The sequence below is a fragment of the Bos javanicus genome, chromosome 29 (assembly GCF_032452875.1).
Source record: "Bos javanicus breed banteng chromosome 29, ARS-OSU_banteng_1.0, whole genome shotgun sequence".
Lineage (NCBI taxonomy): Eukaryota > Metazoa > Chordata > Mammalia > Artiodactyla > Bovidae > Bos > Bos javanicus.
Genome location: NC_083896.1, coordinates 9398673 through 9419063, shown reverse-complemented (window position 1 = coordinate 9419063; position 20391 = coordinate 9398673). Strand labels below are relative to the sequence as shown.

At 36.0% G+C, this 20391-nt stretch overlaps 1 protein-coding gene across 1 annotated transcript in view; it reads left to right on the top strand.

The window, feature by feature from the left end:
* The window catches only part of HIKESHI (heat shock protein nuclear import factor hikeshi), a 37818-nt gene extending 19242 nt beyond the window's left edge, over nt 1-18576 (top strand). Inside the window, exons 3-5 of the mRNA XM_061406033.1 lie at nt 10753-10904; nt 17190-17308; nt 18338-18576. Coding sequence (XP_061262017.1) covers nt 10753-10904; nt 17190-17308; nt 18338-18392 — 326 coding nt within the window. The 3' untranslated portion in view covers nt 18393-18576. The remainder of the gene's footprint in view (nt 1-10752; nt 10905-17189; nt 17309-18337) is intronic.
* The last annotated feature ends 1815 nt before the right edge of the window (nt 18577-20391 follow it).

Here is a 20391-nt window from a genome sequence, read left to right as displayed (position 1 = left end):
TGAATTTGGTCATTTTTTTTAGGGTGTCATCTCCACTTTTCGTTGCTATGTTAGCCCACTTAGTGAAATTCTGAATATGACAACAAAAACTTTATGGCAAAAATCACATTTTGGAAAAAGCAAAATCACATTTTGGTGATTTATTTTAAATTAAGGATATTTACCTCCATTCTCATTATCTTCATACTGAAGTTCACCATTGCAACTCTTAGTAGCATGTGAGAGAGTCAGATATGGATAATAGGAAGCCAAAAGATCTATGATAAATACTCTACATTATATTTTTTCCCCAAAATTCAGAATTTTCACACCCTTAGAGTTGAATACAGAGACAAAGGATTATCTGCTCACCTTTGCTCTGGACTGAATCTGGTCCAGAGAAGCATTTCATGGTCGGGTCCAGGTTGTACTGGGGATTTTCTCACTGGGCTGCATCCCTGATTTTCTTAATGAGGTTTTTTGGGAGATAGACTACTTTGTCATGTGTGTCCATCTCCTTGACCCAAAAGGTATCTGTAATTAGAGTTAGAAATTTACTTACCACATACATGTAAGTATTTATAGTTGTACAGTATAATGATTATCAGATCTCACAGTACTTTTTGAATATTTTTTACGTTACTTTTGGAAAGCTTTTCTTAAAATGTCTTATATGAGTTCTGAAGTTGGTATCTAGCCTTAGTAGCGTTTATTAAACTGTAAGATGCACCAAAAAACTCAGCATTCATATAGTAGTCAACTGAGTGCTGGTGTTCACTTGTTGCAAACATCTGTTAAAACTTGTAATATATGAATAATGAAATCCATGTAATGTTGACTTTAAGAAGTTTTGGTTCATACTATATAAAGAACATGAGTACAGTATCTTTTAAGATTTAAAATTCTAGTTCTGAACTTGGAAGGTGAAAACAGTTTCTCTTACCAAAAATATGTAACTGAAAAATTTTATATTATGCATATTTATATGTGTTTATATGCATATGTCTGTCAAAGGTAAATATTTGTCGAGCTCTTATACTATTTGAAGAGTTTGTTTAAGCCACATCTACATATTCTTTCATACACATGCTTAAGTTCAACTTAAAACCTTCCTTTTTTCTGTAGGTTAACTATTTTAAAGTGTTTCGAGATACAATGAGGAAGTGGCTCAGTGCCTCAGTCAGGGAGAATTCCAGAGACATCTGCAGTGGAGAATGATGTGGAGAATGGGAAGCAGAAGAGGCCAAGATTGGAAGAGCAGGTGGGGAGCAGGGCACTAGGTCAGACAGAATAAGAACACTGACGTGGAGCTGAAATGTTTTACATTGTGTCTTTAGCACTTTAAATATGTGATTGTACTTAACAGAATAAGAAATTGCTGATTAACTCACCTGTGGTATAAAGAGGAATTATATATTTATGTGAATAAAATAGAGTCATGAAGGTGTTAGAGCTTTTTAGAATACTCCGATGAGAGAGAAGGCTGGTATTTTGTGTTTCACACACCTCAACTAGGCACCTTATCATGGGGCTTTACCTTTTTTCTTTTTTGGCTAGGACCCTGCTGTGAGATAGTGTTTGGAATGAAATTCTGAAAAGAATCATTTCTGATACTTAAAAAACATTTTTTTTTGCAGTAGGGATTTTTAAAATTTATTTTTAATTGGAGTATGATTGCTTTACAATGTTGTATTGGTTTGTGCCATTCATCAACATGAATCAGCCATAGGTATGTGCAGTAAGAGATTTAAAGCAACTGTATTTTGAAATAATTTCAAAATTAGAGAAAAATTATAAGAATAGTGTAAAGAATTTTTTACATTCTTCTTCCGTATTCATTTGGGCTTCCCTGGTGGTTCAGACAGTAAAGAATCTGTCTGCAGTGTACGAGACTTGGTTTTGATCCTGGGGTTGGGAAGATTCCCTGGAGAAGGAAACAACTACCAACTCTAGTATTCTGGCCTGGAGAATTCCATGGACAGAGGAGCCATATTCATTAATTTTGTTACATTTATGGTTCTCTGGATATTTTTTCCCTGAAAATTTTGAAAATGTTATAGATTTCATACCCCTTTACTCCTAAATACATCAGCATATGTTTCCTAGAGCAAGGATATTCTTTTATAATCACAGTATAATGATCAAATTCAGCAAATTTAACATTAATACAGTACTCTTGTCTGTATTCTGCATTAAAGTTTTGCCAGTTTTCCCAGTAATGCCTTTTATAACACTTTCCTCCTCCCTCTGTCTAGGGTTCAGTCAGTATTGTGCAGTCCATTTAATTGTCACACTTCTACACCATGCTCAGCCTTTGTCTTTAGGCTTAGCACCTAAGAATATCCATGAAAAAAGGCTTAGCACCAAAGAATTTTCAAGGAATGTTAAAATTAGAGTTTGTTATAAATCATTTGACTTTCTTTATAGTTCTCTTTTGGGGCTTGCTGCTGTATTTTGTTACCGCTTTGGCTTCTTGCATCTAGCTCAGTTGCCAAGAAGAAACGTTTAAACTGATTCTAGTTTTCATTTTAAAATTGGATTGAGCTTGTTAAGGGGATTAGAAAGGACAACCCCGCCCCCACCTCAAGATACCACTAGGATCAGTCTATTCATATGTAGTAGAACTAGAGCCAGAATGGGAACCTTTTACATCTTGACTTGCTATCTTGAATGCTTATTGGAAAGTAAGTAATGAGTAAAAATCAGTATAGAGTTCATAAGCTTCAGCCTTGGAGCTTACTAGACCTCTTTGAATCCCAGTGCATTACTAGCTGGGTAGTCTTGACCAGGTTCCTTAACCTTAGAGGAGAATTCAGGTCAAATGGGGATAATAACACCTACAGTGCATGTGTTTTGGGGAACATCAGAGATAATGCATAATAGTGCCTGTCCTGATTTTTATGTTTTTATTATACTATAGAAAGACAGCTCTAGGAGGTATCTTAAAAGTCACCCAGATAATGAAACCTGTTGAGAAAGGTTAAGTAATTGTGACTGCTTTATGAGAATGAAAGTGCCTTGAGAGTAGGGGATCTTTTACCGTATGTTCTTTAGAGTGTGTAGAGCACAGAGATGGACTTGGTAAATAGTGATTGTTTAAATACATTTCAGACATCCAAATTCTAGACATACTTCAATGTCAGGTAAATTAACATTTTTATCTGGTTTAAGAGATTTATTGTTGATAAACCTTTGGAAGTCACATAGCTCTTAAAATATGCATTCAGGAAAAATGGTATTTCAGACTTGTCAGACTATCCATAGAAATGAAGCAGAAGTTTTAGGAATATATATTTGTGATTTCTAAATATTTATATTTAATACTAAGAGGATTTTCAACAAGCATAATTAGAATGTTTTTCTGTAGCTTTAGCGTATGTCAGATTTCAAATGTCACTTCATAGGAAATTGCTTGTTTCTGCCATAACAGTTTTCTTCAGTCCTCATCTCTTTGCACACCAAAAATACTGCAACTACTGGACTTTTAGTTTCTTTTAGGGGACACTTGTAACTCTTAAATGGATATTTCATGAGTTTTTTTTTTTTTTTTTGTGGGGGTCTTTCAAAGAACAGAGAAAGCATTTATTTTACTTAATCTGTTTTTTAAGTTCATTCTATCTTACAGTTACCATATGGGTCCATTGGATCATTTTATAAATCTAATACGCATTTGGAGATATTACTGATCTTATTTTGTCTATATTTTGAAACATTTTGCTATTTCATCCAAGGAATTCATTATTCATTAGTTATTCTCAACTATGGGGGAAAAAGGCTGAAATGATAAGAAAAAGGAGGAATGATGGAATTACTTGAAGCTGAGTTTGGCAGACATTTTTGTAAAGCTTAAGATAGTATATATTCTAGGCTTTGTACACTACAAATGGTCACTGTGACATATTCTTTAAACAGCCTTTTAAACATGTAAACACTCCTTGGGTCAGGAGCTCACATTAGCTGATGGGCTGGGTTTGCATGTGGGCCTTAGTGTGCTAGTGCAGTGCCCCTCAGTCAGTCTCCATACCGTATTGCCCAGAGAATTACATCATCTTCCGTGAAGTATAAAGGGAGACTGGAGACACCGTCTTCATTGTCTGCTTTTTGCTTTTATTGGGCAGAATTAGGAATTAATAATTTTTTATGTTTTTAATGGCAAAGAGAAAATTGAAAAGGAACAAATTTTACATTTATTGCATGAATCAGACAATAAATACAAAGAGGCAAATAGCAGCATTCTAGACTCTTATGATGGTGGTGTGGTTGATCATATAAGTAAAATCTCAGGACTGAATCTTAAATGAATGATGATCTCAGTGAATTTTCTTAACTAAAAAATTGATGATTGAACAGTATATTTCCAAGGACCAAAAGAAAATATGATATTCTTACTCATTCAGTCATTCAGCAAGGAGAAATTAATCAGGTAGTATTTTGTGACAAAATCTTGGATGTGTGGTTTGAAGGATAGGTGCTGGTATTCTTTCATCTCTTACATTTGTGCTCCAAATTTGACTGAATACAGTTTGTAAGTGGACATTGCACCTGCTTTGGTTATGTTAATCACTTTGATGTTTGAGTTCCACACAAGTTAAATGAGAAAATCCTTCTTGACTTCATTTTTGCATGTGGTTCTCTACTGAGACATATGAAGATGTTCTGTTCTTAAACAAATTGTGCCAAGCGATGAAAAGTGGATACTGTATAATAATGTGGAACAGAAGAGATTGTGGGGCAAGTGAAATGAACCACCACCAAGCACATCAAAGGCCTACCTCCATCCAAAGGAGGTGATGTATATATAGTGGGATTGGAAGGGAGTCCTCTATTACGAGCTTCTTCAGGAAAACCAAACGATTAATTCCAATGAGTACTGCTCCCAGTTAGAACAACTGAAAACAACACTGGATGGAAAGTGTATGGAATCTGTCAACAGAGGATGCATAATCTTCCATCAGGATAATAAGACCTCGTATTTTTTTGTTGACCAGGCAAAAACTGTTACAGCTTGGCTGGGAAGTTCTGGTTTATCCACCGTGTTCACAGACATTGTTCCTTCAGATTTCCATTTATTTCTGTCTTTACAAAATTCTCTTAATGGAAAAAATTTCAGTCCCCCCCCGAAAGACTGTAAAAGGCATCTGGAATAGTTCCTTGCTCAAAAAGATAAAAAATTTCAGGAAGATGGAACATGAAGTTGCCTGAAAAATGGTGGAAGGTACTGGGACAAAACAGTGAATACATGGTTCAATAAAGCTCTTGGTGAAAATGAAAAATATATCTTCTATGTTTACTTAAAAACCTAAAGGAATTTTTTTGCCAACGCAATGCAAAGATGATGAGAAGATAATAAATGTAGAAATGAAAAGTTAATTGGATTATTCTAAATGTTCATAAATCTAAAAATGACAGTGATTTGAAAATTAAAAATCAGAGAAGGTGGCTGTTCTTCAACAAATTATGAGCCATTAAAAATTTCAAGTATTGCACTTTGACAGTACAACTACTAGAAGTAATGATAAGCTTGAACCTAACAGAGGTGTGTTTAAAGTCAGGAGTCAGGTTTATAAATGGACATATTCCACATTTATTAGTGACACTTGATGAACAGTTGTATTCAAAGAATGTGGCTCATTTTGTTTTATTGTAACTTAAATACCAGGCACATGTGGGAAATCTGGAGTGTGTATTTGAGTTTGCTGTGCTTTGTTACTCATTGAAAATTCCAATAAAGTTGTTTTTTACTCTCTATTCTTCCAAACATTTTTTGTGAAATGACTTAAAATGTATATATTTTTAAAAAGAGTCAATTAGATCCAGATGGTAAATGATGATGACTGCTTTTCCTTGTATACTAACAGTAAAACACTGGTTTCCTATATGATTTCTCCTCTTGAGTTATGCCTTGTTAGGTTAGTGAGGAGAATACTTTGAGAAACAGCCTTAAAAGATGTGTTGCTGCTTTTACTGTTGGAATGTTACTGAGGACTTTATGCAATGTATTTTTTTTTGAAGACCAGATGTTTTACTTTCCCTGCTGTTTTTGCTTTTTAATTTTTTATCATAAGACTCAGTGTCACTGATCATTTTTTTCTTTTGACTTTGGCTATCATGAATTCATACACAGAATTAAGCGCTCACTATTAGTTTGTATTTTATGTTCCAATGTTCTTCCCAGTATTTTACTTTATGGTTTGCAAACAAGAACTTTTGTACTTGGAGGGTATCAACTACTGTGTCAAACCCATTTTGAGAATAAAATTGACTAAAGGAATGGCTTAATTGCACAGTAGATTTCTTTGAAAATATTGATTAAAGATTATTGAAGACTTGGAGTTTTATTTTCCCCCCCTTACATTGTCTTGGTTCCAGAGAGCTTTAAAATGAAAAAGTCAGAATATTTCCTTGGCCCCAGTTTTTACGGTGGATCGTAGACAGCTTTACTTAGGACCCCACTCATTTGTCAAGAGCTTGTATATGATAAGAGATGGAGATTAGAGGTGACAAGGCTTTCTGCTTGGGCACATCACTCCCTGGGTGATTATAACTATGGCAAGTGTATTGAGTCATTTTCCTGAGCCTGATACACAAATAGCAGTGCATTTTCTGGACTTAGCATGATTCTCATCTTAAAACAGTTAAAATGATGGAGAAGGGGATTCCAAAATTATCCCTCCATAAAAGCAACAACACCAATAACAACAAAAAACTGGAAGAAACTCTTAGAATCAACTTTTTCAGGCCCCTGGAAACTGAAACTAACCAAAGGCTTGTCACAACCAGAGGGACGTTTATTAAGAAAAAACACCAAATCTTTGTGAGAACAATAAGCTTTGTGGTGTTTTAATCCACCCTGATCTCAACGCTTTTTCCTCTGCTTAGTGGTAGCCTTGAAAGTAACAGACCATGTTCTTGGTACTGATACCAGAAGGAGCAGAATGGATGTCATTCACAATTAATTGTAATTAACTTATTTAGTTATGTGATTCTTTGAAAGGCAGAATCAAAAGGTTTGCCTTTATGTTGTTAAACTTGGAACTCTTCCACTGCTAGAATGATTTCTTGTAAGGGTTTGTCAAAAATGTTTACAGGTAAATGTAATATTTGCATATATATTACAAATATTTACAGGTCATTGATGCCTGAGGGAGTGTCAACAGTTGGGGCAAACATCAGACTAACCAAGAAGTTTGGAAGGGAAGGCTGTGAATAAGATACTTAGGAAACAAGGGCTTTGAAATTCTCTGACCTGGGAATTCCTAGGAATCTAAATGACCACATGGGTGTCCAGGGCTATGCACATGCTTGGGAAAGATCTAAGAAGGTCCTAAGGTCTCACTGCTGGCCGACCTTGAAGGCATGAGTTTAGAAGCCATGTCTCAACACGTGGAGCCCACCTGCAAAACATTGGGAGAATTTGGTTTCCAGGCTTCTAAGGCAATCTCTTCCCATTCACTAGCTGATCATTAAGCTAATAAGGGACTTTAGTAGTCACAGTGATAAAAAAGACTTTATAGTATTAGTTCAGAAAAATCATTAAACAAGGAAACAGCTACAACAAAGTGGCAATAAACCTTAAGAAGGAGTGAAACATCTAATTGCTAGAGTTGTCGATTATTCAATGTCTGGTTTTCAACAAAAAGCTATGAAGCATACAAGAAGCTAGCCCCTTTCACAGAAGAAATGACTAGAAACTACCTAGGAAATAGAGACATTGGATGTAATAGTCAAAGACTTTAAGGAAACTTCTCAGACATGCTCAGAGAGCTAAAGGAAATCAGGAGAATGATATATCATCAAGAAGTAAAAATTGAAAAAAATTTTAAAGGAAGTAAAATAAACTATGGAGTGTAAAAGTACAGTAATGGAAATGAAAAATTGACTAGAGGGTTTTAGTAGCAGATTTGAGTAGGCCCCCCAAAATCAGTGAATTTGAAAATAGGTAAAATACCAGTTTTGAAGAGCTGAAAGAAGAATGAAAAATGAACAAAGCTTTAGAGACCTGTGAGACACCGTCAAGCATGTCAGTGTTGGGAGTCCCTGAGGAGGAGGAGAGAAGGGGTGGAAAGAATATTTGAAGAAATATTGCCCTAAAACAGATTTGAGGAAAGCTTTAATCTACACTTAAGTAGCTCAACAAACTCAAGTAGGCTTAGCTTTAGGACATGTTAAACTGACTAGAGAAGCAACTCATCATATACGGAGGTCCTTATTAAGTTACAGCTGATTTCTCATCAGAAACATTGAGTCCAGAGGAGTAGGCTGACATATTACAAGTACTGAAAAAAGGTCAATTGAGAATTCTGTAGCCATCAGAAATGAAGGCGAAATAAAGATATTCCCAGATAAACAAATTGAGAGAATCACGACTAGAGGACTAACCCTACAGGAATTGCTAAAGGGGGTCCTTCAAGCTGAAATGAGACCTGAGACATAAATCAGATACATGTTAAGTAAAAACACAGGTAAAGGTAACTAACTACACAGATAATTATAGAAGTCAGTATTAATACATACTTTGTATCTCTGTTCTTCCTGTTTGATATAAAAGACAGTGACATAAAACATTGTCTGCTTATTGATACAGTGGGCTTCTCTGGTAACTCTGGTAAGGAACCTACCTGCCAGTGCAGGAGAATGCGGATTCAATGCATGGGTTGGGAAGATCCCCTGGAGAAGGAAATGACGACCCACTCCAGTATTCTTGCCTGGGAAATCTCATGGATGGAGGAGCCTGATGGGCTGTAGTCCATGGGGTCACAAAAGAGTTGGACATGACTTAACTAACAACACCACAACATAGTCATACTATGTATGAAGATGTAATTAGTGACAATAAACAACATAAGGAAGAGAAGCAGTTACATAGGAGTGAAGTTTTTGAATACTGAAATTAAACTATTTTGTATACTGAAATTTAAATTTTGTATACTGAAACTGATATTAATCCAAATTAGAGTTGTTATAAATTAAGATGTTAATTGTAATTGTAGTGCAGTCATTTAAAGAATATAATAAAAATTATGATAAGTTAAAATGGTATACTGGCAAGTATCTATTAACACAAAATTCAACTCTCCAACTAAAAGGCATAGATTTACAGAATGGATTAAAAGACATGATTCAGCTATTGATTCAGAGAGAGAAATGGGTTGGAAGTAAAGGATGGAAAAATATATATGCAAACCGAAATCAAAAAGGGTCAGTCTTTCAAAAAGATGTAACAGTTGCAAACTTGTGTGCACCTAAAAGAGCCTCGGAATATATAAATCAGATATTGACAGAGTGGAAAAGAGAAATAATCAGTTCAGCAGTAATTGAGAACGTCAGTACCTTACTTTAAATATGGACAGAACAGCTAGACAGATCATCAAAGAAATTGAAGACTTGAACAACACTATAAACTTGATTAGATGTAGCAGAACATTCTGTTCAATAGCAGCAGAACAGGCATTCTCAAGTGCCCATGGAACATTTCCTTGACACATTAGGCCACAAAACAAATCTTAGTATATTTTAAAAGATTGCGGAGTATGTTTTCAGACTACATCGATGGAAATAACAGAAGTAAACCTGGAAAATGTACAAATATGAGGAAATTAAGAAAAATACTGAAAATACCTTCAACCAGTCGCATTTAGTGAAGTGTGTGTATGTATTTTTAAAGCACAGAAACATATGGTTGCAAGTTTTTATATTCACATACCTGAAAATTTAAGAAGAGATTTGATACTTTGAGTGAGTGTTCTGGTTATTAGGAATGCGTGTTGTCCCAGATTTTCGTTCTGTAGTATTAGTTTAGACATTTTATAGTCCTGTTAAAAGAGCAGATAAACCACTAATCTATTCATTGTATTTTTTTCTTCTCTCATGATTGTTTTATATGGACTAATAGAACTGACCTATATTTTTTCATGTTTAAGTTATTTGACACTTAGAGGATCAGGTATATCAAATACACTCTGTTTTATGTATTTATGATATATTATATATATATACACACTTATAAATGATAATATTGTAAAGTGGAAAATTATTATTTTCTGAATAAGTTGTAAATTTTGTTATTGCCTATTTGATAATAGATCCTCAGGTGTTGAGTGGGGGAGAGTCATGACATGTAGTAAAATATGCCATGTCGTTGATAATGGCAATTGAGAGCTCTTTGTATAATACTCAAAATATTAAAACTAATTCTAAAAATCTTTTAAGATATCCTTTCGTCACAGCATTGAGAATTTTTTATCTAATTCTCATTTATTTTTGTCTTACTCTCTTAATTTCCATTTCTAGCTGTAATAATTTTATAAGTTTTTAGAAAAATAAAAGCTATTTTTCTGGTGGGGAAAATCTCAGTTTTCTTAATATGGTAAGAACTAGGCATCCTTTTGGGCTTCCCTGGTGGCTCGAATGGTAAAGAATTTGCCTGCAGTGTAGGAGACCCAGGTTCTATTCTTAGGTGGAGAAGATCTCTTGAAGGAGGGCATGGCAACCCATTCCAGTATTCTTGCCTGGAGGATCCCATGGACAGAGGAGCCTGGTGTTGGTCTACGATCCATGGGGTTACAAAGAGTCGGATACAACTGAACAACTAACACACACACACTCACAAACACACACACAGGCATCCTTTTACATTTATCTGAGAAAAGACAAACTTTCAGGTGACAGAACTTCTTAGTGCATATAAATCAGCGGTTCTTTACATCTTTAGGAAGGAATTTATATATGTACAAGTTACGTTTGAAACATGTGGCACATGTTAATTTCTTTCAGGAGAAGGAAGCCAACACCCGTTTGGAACCATGAATATTGTCCGAACTCCATCTGTTGCTCAGATTGGGATTTCAGTGGAATTGTTGGACAGTCTGGCTCAGCAGACTCCTGTGGGTAATGCTGCTGTGTCCTCAGTTGACTCATTCACTCAGGTAATGGAATGCACCTTTCATTTTCTAAAATAGTTTACAAAATCACATTCTGTACTTCATAAAACAGCCTGTGGTAGAATTCATGTAAAAATGAAGGTAAACACATATGACATAAATTACTGGCTTCCATGAATATTTTCAGTTTGTCTCCTTTCTATATAGGTATTTTAAAATTCATAAATGCTTTGATGATACTTATTTTTTACAGTGATAAAATAGCTCAAAGTGATTTTTTTTAATGAGTTTAAATATTAACTTTTCCCCCCGTTTCCTCTCAAAATTAATATGCTAGGCTGTGGGTATACAGTTTTGAACCTGATAATAAGCAAGATTCTGGTCCTCATGTTGCTTAAAATCACATAATTTCATAAGGGTTGACTTTTAATCTATAAGGCAAAGGCCTGAAGGGGAGAATGATTGAGGCAGAGTTACAGCTAATACGAAGGCCCAGTGGTAGAAGTCTGTTATGTTTGAAAAATAAAGTGAAACTTTGTGGCTGGAGTAGAGTGAGCAAGGGAGAGAGATGGGAGATGAAGTTGGAGATTATGGGGAAACCGCTCCCCCATAATGAGATTCCATATATGAAATCTCATTGGCTTTTGTAGGGACTTTGGCTTAAGTTCTTTTTGGAGGACAAAACATAAAGTTTTGAGCAGGGGAGTAATATGATCTAACTTAACGTTTTTAAAGGATCACTTTTGCATCTTTGGAGAGAAACTGTAATGAGGCAAAGATGGAAGGAGAAAGAGCGGTTAGAAGTCTCTTGTGAAAATCTCAGAGTTTAATGGGGGAGTACAAATGGAGGTGGTGAAAAGTAGTTGATATCTCTTACTGAGATAATTTGAATATGGAGCCAATGCTGTCTCACAGTGTAAATCACATGTAAAGTCTGAGATAGAGACATCAACTATGGCTCTAAGGATGCTGGTTCCAGGAGCTGGAACACAGGAATGTTGTGCAAAGAACAAGTATGGGCTGGGAGTGGAATCAGGAGTTGAGTTTTGGTTGTACTGTGTTTGGGATGCCTATTAGATAGATAGCTGGAGGTGGCAGGTTCATGAGATAAAAATTTGGGTGCCCTCAGTGTAGAGGTGGTATTTAAAGTTGTAGAGGAAATGTGATCACTGAGAAATAACTATAAACAGAAAAATTGGCCAGTGACAGAGCTTGAGGCCATTTCAAAGTTGAGATGCTTAAGAGATCAGGAGGAATAAAAGGAAAGGAACACCCAAAGTAGGAAGAAATCCCCCCAAAATGGTGTTTTGGAAGAGAAGTACTTTTTTTTTTACCTCTTTAAATTATTAAGATATGATAGCACGTTTACAGAAGACTTGGAAAATACAAATAACAAAGTTATATATATTTCTACTATGTATTACAGTTATTTTTTTTAAGTAGATAAAAGATTTTTTTTTTTTTTGATAAAAGATTTTTAGTTGGGGTTTCAATATCAAACTCAAAACTTAGTAGAATGAATATACAGAGAAGTAGAAGGATACAGTAGACCTGAAAAACACGATGAACCAATTCAACATAAGATATATACAATTTTCAAGACTGGTTTTTAAGAAGGAAGAAGTGATCAGTGGTATTGACTACTTACGGATGAAGTAAATGAAGGCTAAGAATTAACTATTGGACTTGGCAAGGTAGAAGTCATTAAAGACTTTGACAAGAATTCACAGAGGTGGAAAGGGAGTTTGGAGTGAGGTTGAGTGACTTGGAGAAGAGGAAATGGAGATAGTGACCGTAGATGACTCTTGGTGAGTGTTGTTACAGAGGACAGCAGATGGGTGGTCTGGTTGCTTGAGGGCTGTGGGGACAAGGAAATTTTTTTTTTTTCTGTTTTTAATAGGAGATACTATATCATGTTTGACAGCAGTAAAGCGTTTGTGAGAGAAAAATTGATGATGCAGGAGAGTGGGGAGACTTGTGAAAGTGGTATCCCTGAGTAGGAAGTAGACTGTATTAGGAAGTAATAGAAAGGATAACGGGCAATGTTTACAGTATGAAAAGAGAGCCGCAGCAGGTTAGTAAACGAGCTGAAGAGAACTTGTGCAGGTTCTCTCTCGACTCCTTCTCTAGTGAAATAGGAAGCAAGATCATCAGCTAAGATTGAGGGGAAAGGAAATACTGGAAATGTAAACCAGAGGCTTCCCTGATGGCTCAGATGGTGAAAAATCCACCTGCAATGTCAGAGATCTGGCTTCAATCCCTGGGTTGGGAAGATCTCCTGGAGGAGGGCATGGAAACCCACTCCACTACAGTCTAAACCAAAAGGATTGTTAAATAAGTCCTCTAGGAGAGGAGGAGCATGAATGGACTAGGGAAACCTCTGGGCTTGCTGGACAGCATACTTTTAAGAACTGTGGCTGTGAATTTAAGAGCCAGCTTGTCATGCACTCTCTGGACAATGGGCCAGATTAAGAACGACAGAGTCTGGGTTTTAAAATTTTTGTCAGTAATTTAAAAATAAACTGTGCTGAAAAAAAGCAAGTTACGAAGCAATACTCAGCAGTTATTCCATATAGATTGTACGTGAAAAATGTCTGGAAAATATATGCCAAAGTGATGTTATCCCTGGAGAGGGGCAGGAAGACATTTTAACTCTATAATAAATTATTTGACCTTTTTATTAAACATAGGTATTTTTATGAAATATTTTAATATAAAGAAAACTACATCCCACAGATATTTATTGTGTACATTTTGTGTGCCAGGCATTTTTAAAGAACAAATAGATAAAAACAGGTATCAAAATAAAATAGTACCTGACCTTGTAGGGCTCACTTTATAGTGGGGCATATTTGAAGACTTCCATGTATCTTCCTCGGAGAAGGCAATGGCACCCCACTCCAGTACTCTTGCTTGGAAAATCCCATGGACGGAGGAGCCTGTTAGGCTGCAATCCATGGGGTTGCTAAAAGTCGGACACGACTGAGCAACTTCCCTTTCACTTTTCACTTTCATGCATTGGAGAAGGAAATGGCAACCCACTCCAGTGTTCTTGCCTGGGGAATCCCAGGGACGGGGAGCCTGGTGGGCTGCCGTCTATGGGGTCGCACAGAGTCAGACACTACTGAAGTGACTTAGCATAGCATTAGCATGTATCTTCCTGGGCTTCCCTAATGGCTCAAAAGGTAAAGAATCTGCCTGCAATGCAGCAGACCCAGGTTCTTTACCTGGGTTGGGAAGATCCCCTGGAGAAGGAAACGGCCACCCACTCCAGTATTCTTGCCTGGGAAATCCCATGGACAGAGGAGCCTGGTGGGCTACAGTCCATGGGATCGCAGTCCGCCTAAGGGCTCACATGGCTCACACATGCACACAGTCTTCCACTTAGATTTAACTGATACGTTTTGCTATATTTTATACTAGTTAAAAAATTATATAAAGTGTTACAATACACTGCTCTCTGCTTCTCTTTTTCTCTGTCCAACTAGCTACTCTTCTAACTTTATGTATCCTATTTCAGTACTTAAAAAAAATTTTTTTTCACAAAATATGTATAGTACAATTGTATGTAATTTATGCCTTTAGTTGTTCTTACTTGATTTTAGTTTTTATCAGTAGCACATGATTGAAAAAGTCAGTTTTACATGCAAAACAGCTGTTCTCTATTGTACCTCTTAATATTCTGCTCTTATTCTGCTCCTCAGCAGCAGTCACTTTCAATGTCCCACTTTTTTCCCCCTCTTCTTGTATTTATGTCCATGTGTCAGAAGAAACTTGTTGAGTCTTTATTGATTTATTTGTTATAGGTATTTTCCATTGCCTTATCGGTACATAACATGATTTAAGGGCTTCCCTGGTAGCTCAGATGGCAAAGAATCCTCCTGCAATGCAGGAGACCTGGGTTTGATCCCTGGATTGGGAAGATCCCCTGGAGAAGGGAATGGCAACCCATTCCAGTATTCCTGCCTGGAGAATCCCAGGGACAGAGGAGCCTGGTTGTCTACAGTCCGTGGGGTCGCAGAGTCGGACACAACTGAGTGACTGAGGATAAGCACAAGCCCAACATGGTTTAGCTCTCTTAATCTTCTGCTCCCCAGCATATACAGGTATCTTTTCTCCCCTCCTTTCCAATATAGATCTTCAGGATTCCAAATTTTCAGTATTATGACCTGGTAAATATTTTTCAGAGCTGAGCCATGTATTATGAGTTTATGGTTATATTTCTTGTTCTATAAAACTTTTTATTTTTCTTGGTTAATAAATTCCTCATTTTTTCGTTTGCATGGATTTCTGTGTTTCCATTAATAATTTATGCCCAAACTCTTCCAAGTATAAATTCCCTTATCTTTATATATATTTATAGCAATTTAAAATTTGTCTTGGAAACATTCCTCTTGGAACTCTTTATTTTAAAGCAAATACATCTTTAAAATTTTTTTGTATTTATTCATCTTGGACTGTGCTGGATCTTTGTTGCTGAGCAGGCTTTTCTGTAGTTGCAGCTCGTGGGCTTCTTACTGTGGCGGCCTCTCGTTGCGGAGCACAGGCTCTAGGGCTTGCAGGTTTCAGTAGTTGCAGATTGTGGGTTCAGTTGCCACGTAGTTGCTCTGCGGCATGCGGCATCTTCCCGGATCAGGGATTGAACCCGTGTCTCCTGCACTGGCAGGTGGACTCTTTACTACTGAACCAGGGAAGCCCAGTCCCTATTTTTAAGTTAATTAATTTGACTGTGTCTGGTCTTAGTTGTGGCCTGTGGGATCTTCCTTGCAACCTGTGGGATCTCCTGCTGAGACTTGCAGGCTCAGTAGTCGTGGTTCGTGGGCTTAATTGCTTGGCATTGGAATCTTAGTTTCCCGGCCAGGGATTGAACCTGTGTCTCTTGCATTGCAAGGTGGATTCCTCACCACTGGACCTCCAGGGAAGTCCCCACATACATTTTTTTTTTAATTGAGTAATAGCATCTTTGTGGTATGTCATGTGTCACATATACTTATGTTTGTTTCTGGGCTCTCCATTTTATTCCAGTTAATTTGCCTGTCCCTTTGCCGGTTATATCTGGTAGGCCAAGACCCTCCTCCTAATCATCAAAACAGGCCTGAGTATTTTTCATAATAATTTTAGCATCAGCTTGTCAAGTGCCATGAAATATCTTGTTGGAATGTAGTTGAAAATGACGTTGGATTTATAGGTTTAATGTGCCTTTATTACATTATGTTTTCCCATTCATGAACACATGATGTCTTTCCACTCAATGTGGTAAAAAAAAGTCCTTTCATTGGTTTTCTTTCTTGTCTGTCGATACACTCTTAAAATATTTCCCACAAATATCTTACTGTCAGCTTGTCTTAGCATTTCCTGTAGGTTTCTTACAGACTTTCTGTCATGAGTTGGCTCTTCTTAAAGTTACATTTAAAAATTTTTGTTGCTTGTGTGGAGGGTTGCTGTTGGTTTTATTTCTCTTGATACTGAACTTTTAGTCCATGCTCTTACTGAAGTCTCATATTAGTTCAAGTACCTTAACAGAGTCTCTTGGGTTAAATTATCTCTATATTATTAAATAAAAAACCGTGTTAACATGTTTCTTCTCATGTAGAAAAGAGACAGCAAGAATCTTCATGGCTAGTTTTGTGTTTCTGAGAAAGTGATGTTCGGAAGATTATTTTTGAGTGAATAAAAGGTATTATTATTGTTAGTAGTTCATTAATTTTGGGTTTAGTGCTTAAACCCATTTGATGCTCAAGAAATGTAAATCCATGTGCTTCTGGTTTCTACCAAGGAGACCTGGAGGGTGGTAATGGATTTGCCCATTTGAGGGTCAGTGAGAGCAAACAGGCCAGGAGATAGAAGTGGAATAGTATCGTCTTTGTGATTGATGGCAAGTAACCAGTTGCTCCTTTTTTATACTTTTAAAAAATTTTTCTGGGAAGAAAAAGACTTTTTAAATATGGTTACTATTTTGGATGAGGAAACGGGTTGATTTGACCAGGGTGGTATTTGAGGAGAAGGGAATCTCCAGAGGTGGAGATAAAAGAAGATATTTTGAAGGAAAAAATTTTCTTTTTTTTTTTTAAATAAAATGAATTTGTTAGAAACTTAAAAATAGTTGAAAGTCATAGAAATTCTTTGAGATATAAAGATAGTACTAAAGGCAGATGGTTACGCTTTTGTGCCCTAATGTCATTTTATGACTTCCCTTAGTGGTCAGCATTAGACTTAGAACTCTTAGTTCTTAAACCGAGTGACTTCAACAACATTTCAGTTAGAGTTTAGTATTTTAAAATATTTTGGTATTTAATACAACCCATTAATCTATTTATTATTAATTTTTAGTTCACACAAAAGATGCTGGACAACTTCTACAATTTTGCTTCATCATTTGCTGTCTCTCAGGCCCAGATGACACCAAGTCCATCTGAAATGTTCATTCCAGCAAATGTGGTTCTGAAATGGTATGGGGCATTAAGTAGCTCTCATATTAAGGCTTTGAGTAACCATATATATATTTTGCTTGTGAATGTATTTCTTATTTGATGTTTAAATATTTTCTTTTATAGTGGATATCAGCCTACATTAACATTTGCATGCCATTAAATAGTATGTACTTAGAGTTCAGATTAGGAACAATTTCTGCCCCAAATAATATTCTGTTATATAGTAGCCATCTTGGGTTTTTATAGACAAGGAAATACAGTTGCTTATGTTTTAGGGACCACAATTAAGGTCTGTATCTTTTATATATATATAATATATCTTTTATATATATATATATAATATATCTTTTATATATATATATATATAATATATATATTATATATATATATATAATATATATATATATGCTTGAATTTTAAGTACCATATATGAGGCTTGAAATATCAATGAAAACTTTTTTTCCTAAATTTAGAAAGTCTTGATCTAAAATAAACATATATAAGACATCAGAGTGGTTTATACTGTACCCTGTACATGAATGATTAATAAATCTGTTTCTCCAGCTTTTCTCTGTTTCTCTTCTATAGATGTTTCTTTTCACTTTGAATATCCCGGTGTTAGGGAGGTACATAAGGAGACTGTTGAAAAGTGGTAGCATGGTGTAGCATGGACTGGTCTGGAATGTATTAGATTTGAGCTTTGTTATCATGTAGCTATGTGACCTTGAGCAAATCACTTATCTGTGAAATGAAGGTGGGGGAGTTAGATTTCATTTTTTCTTAGGTCACTTCTAGCTCTCAGATTTGCTGAAGATAATAAAATGTATTATGATGTGTGCTTTGTGATTACAGCCAGTTAAATCACTATGCTTGCTGTCTTCTTATACATTCATAATTAAGCTCCCAAATTAACTTTTTAACTTTCTAGGTTCTTAATCTTGGCTTTTTAGAAGTGACATGTAAAGTTATATGCTTTTTGATGAGTTATTTGTCAGGTTATGAAAGATTCTAATTAAATTTCTTATAAAGATGTTTTTTCTTTTGTAGGTATGAAAACTTTCAAAGACGACTAGCACAGAACCCTCTCTTTTGGAAAACATAATTTGAATAAAATAATTTTTAATGGATTCTGAAATTTGTCATGTTTTGAAGATAATGACTGTTTGAAAGCATGAAGTCAAAAGGATCAATGAAGCCTAAGTTTAAAAACTGCTTAGTAACTATGAAGTTTAATTAAGATCTTTATAAAAAATTAAAAACATTAAAAAATGAAAACATGTTCATCATTAATGACTCTTTTCCATTAAGCTTAAAATATTCAAGAGGTAAAACATTTTGTTTGGGCTATGATTCATGTTTTACTTAAAAAATAAAGCATATTCACAATAGTGTACCAAATGCATTGCATTTATAATCTTTCATTTATATTTACAGTGGAATTTGCTAGAATAATGAAAATCAAACATATCAAAATTTAGAGATTTTTGGAAAAACATATCCATTATACATTTTTACATATGGAGAAATTATTTTCAGTTAGTATTTCTCAAAATTGTTTTTTCAGGGGAGTTCCCTGGCAGTTCAGTGGTTAGTACTAGGAGCCTTCACTTCTGTGGCCTGGAGTTCAATCCCTGGTCTGGGAACTAAGATCTTATAAGCCTCATGGTGCAGCCAAAAACAAAGTTTTCAGTTAACAAATTGGTTGTCACTTTTTATATCAGCAAATTCATACATTTTTAACAAAATTCCCATAATTATTGTTCAGGTTAGTATTGATAATGTTGTTAGGCACTTTTGTATAGAATATAGGATTTATTACTTTTATGAGACACAAAAGCCTTTGTGTCTCATTCAGAGGAAGACCTTTGACTTATACTGGTGATTCCCATTGACCAAATACCACCAGGATCTCACCTGTCTGGTGATCTTTTTAGAGATGTAACAGTAAGTATTAACTAAATACAAACTATCCCTTGGCTTGCCAAGAGGACATAGACTATGTGATTGTCTGTGACAGCCCTGGGTAGTGTATTTAAACTGGTTTGTTGGGCTTCCACAGCGGAGCATTAGGCAAAACTTGGATTACTTTTCTGATTGTATTGTTGTTGCTGTTGGAGTAGGTAGTCATACCCAGTTTGGGTGTAGTGTTGTTATTTGCTCAGTTGTGTCCAATTCTTTGCGACCCCATGGACAGTAGCCTTTGTTCATGGGATTCTCCAGGCAGGAATACCGGAGTGGGTTGCCATTTCCTTCTCCACGGGATCTTCCCAACCCAAGGATCAAACCCAGATCTCCCACATTGCAGGCAGATTCTTACACCATCTGAGTCATCAGGAAAGCCCCAAAAGAATACTGGTGTGGGTTGCCATTTCCTCTTCCAGGAGATCTTCCCAACCGAGGGATCAAACCTGTGTCTCGTGTCTCCTGCATTGGCAGGTAAATTGTTTACCTGTAAGAGGTGGGCAAAAGCCTGGTATTGATGTTGCAATTCCTGGTGAGTTACAGATAATACCAGAAATATATTATCATAACGAGTAAGGCAATAATTGTTCCTTGAGGTGGACATATTCTTGGTGGAGCTTAGTTCCTGCACAGAAGTCTGGAAAATCCTGGAGAAAATGACCAGTACGGTGAGAATAAGTCCAGCGTTTGTTCCTGGTGCGCTTGGTTTAGCAGATAGTGCTGTAATGATTACAGCAGAAGTACTTTGTTGACTTGGAGTACAGTTTTTGCAATAGTGAAAATTGGGGCTAATACTACGAGGAAAGTTCAAATTCTAAGAAGGAGCCTTTGGGAGGAAATTGGTCTCAGGAGTTTAAAGGAACAGCTATTAAATCTTTCACAGTGGAATTTGACAGGTTTAGAGTCAAATTCCAAAGTAAAAGATTTAATAACTGTTCCTTTAAACTCCCAAGGAGACCAGTTTCCTCTGAAAAGTCCCTCCTGCCATGTGAGGATATATGGAGATGTCTGTGACCTGGAAGAGGGTCCTCAGCTGACCATGTTGGCATAATGATCATGGTCTTCCAGCCTCCAGCACAGTAAGGAACAAATTTCTGTTGATTACATGGTGTTGAGTCTGTGGTTATTTTGTTGTAGCA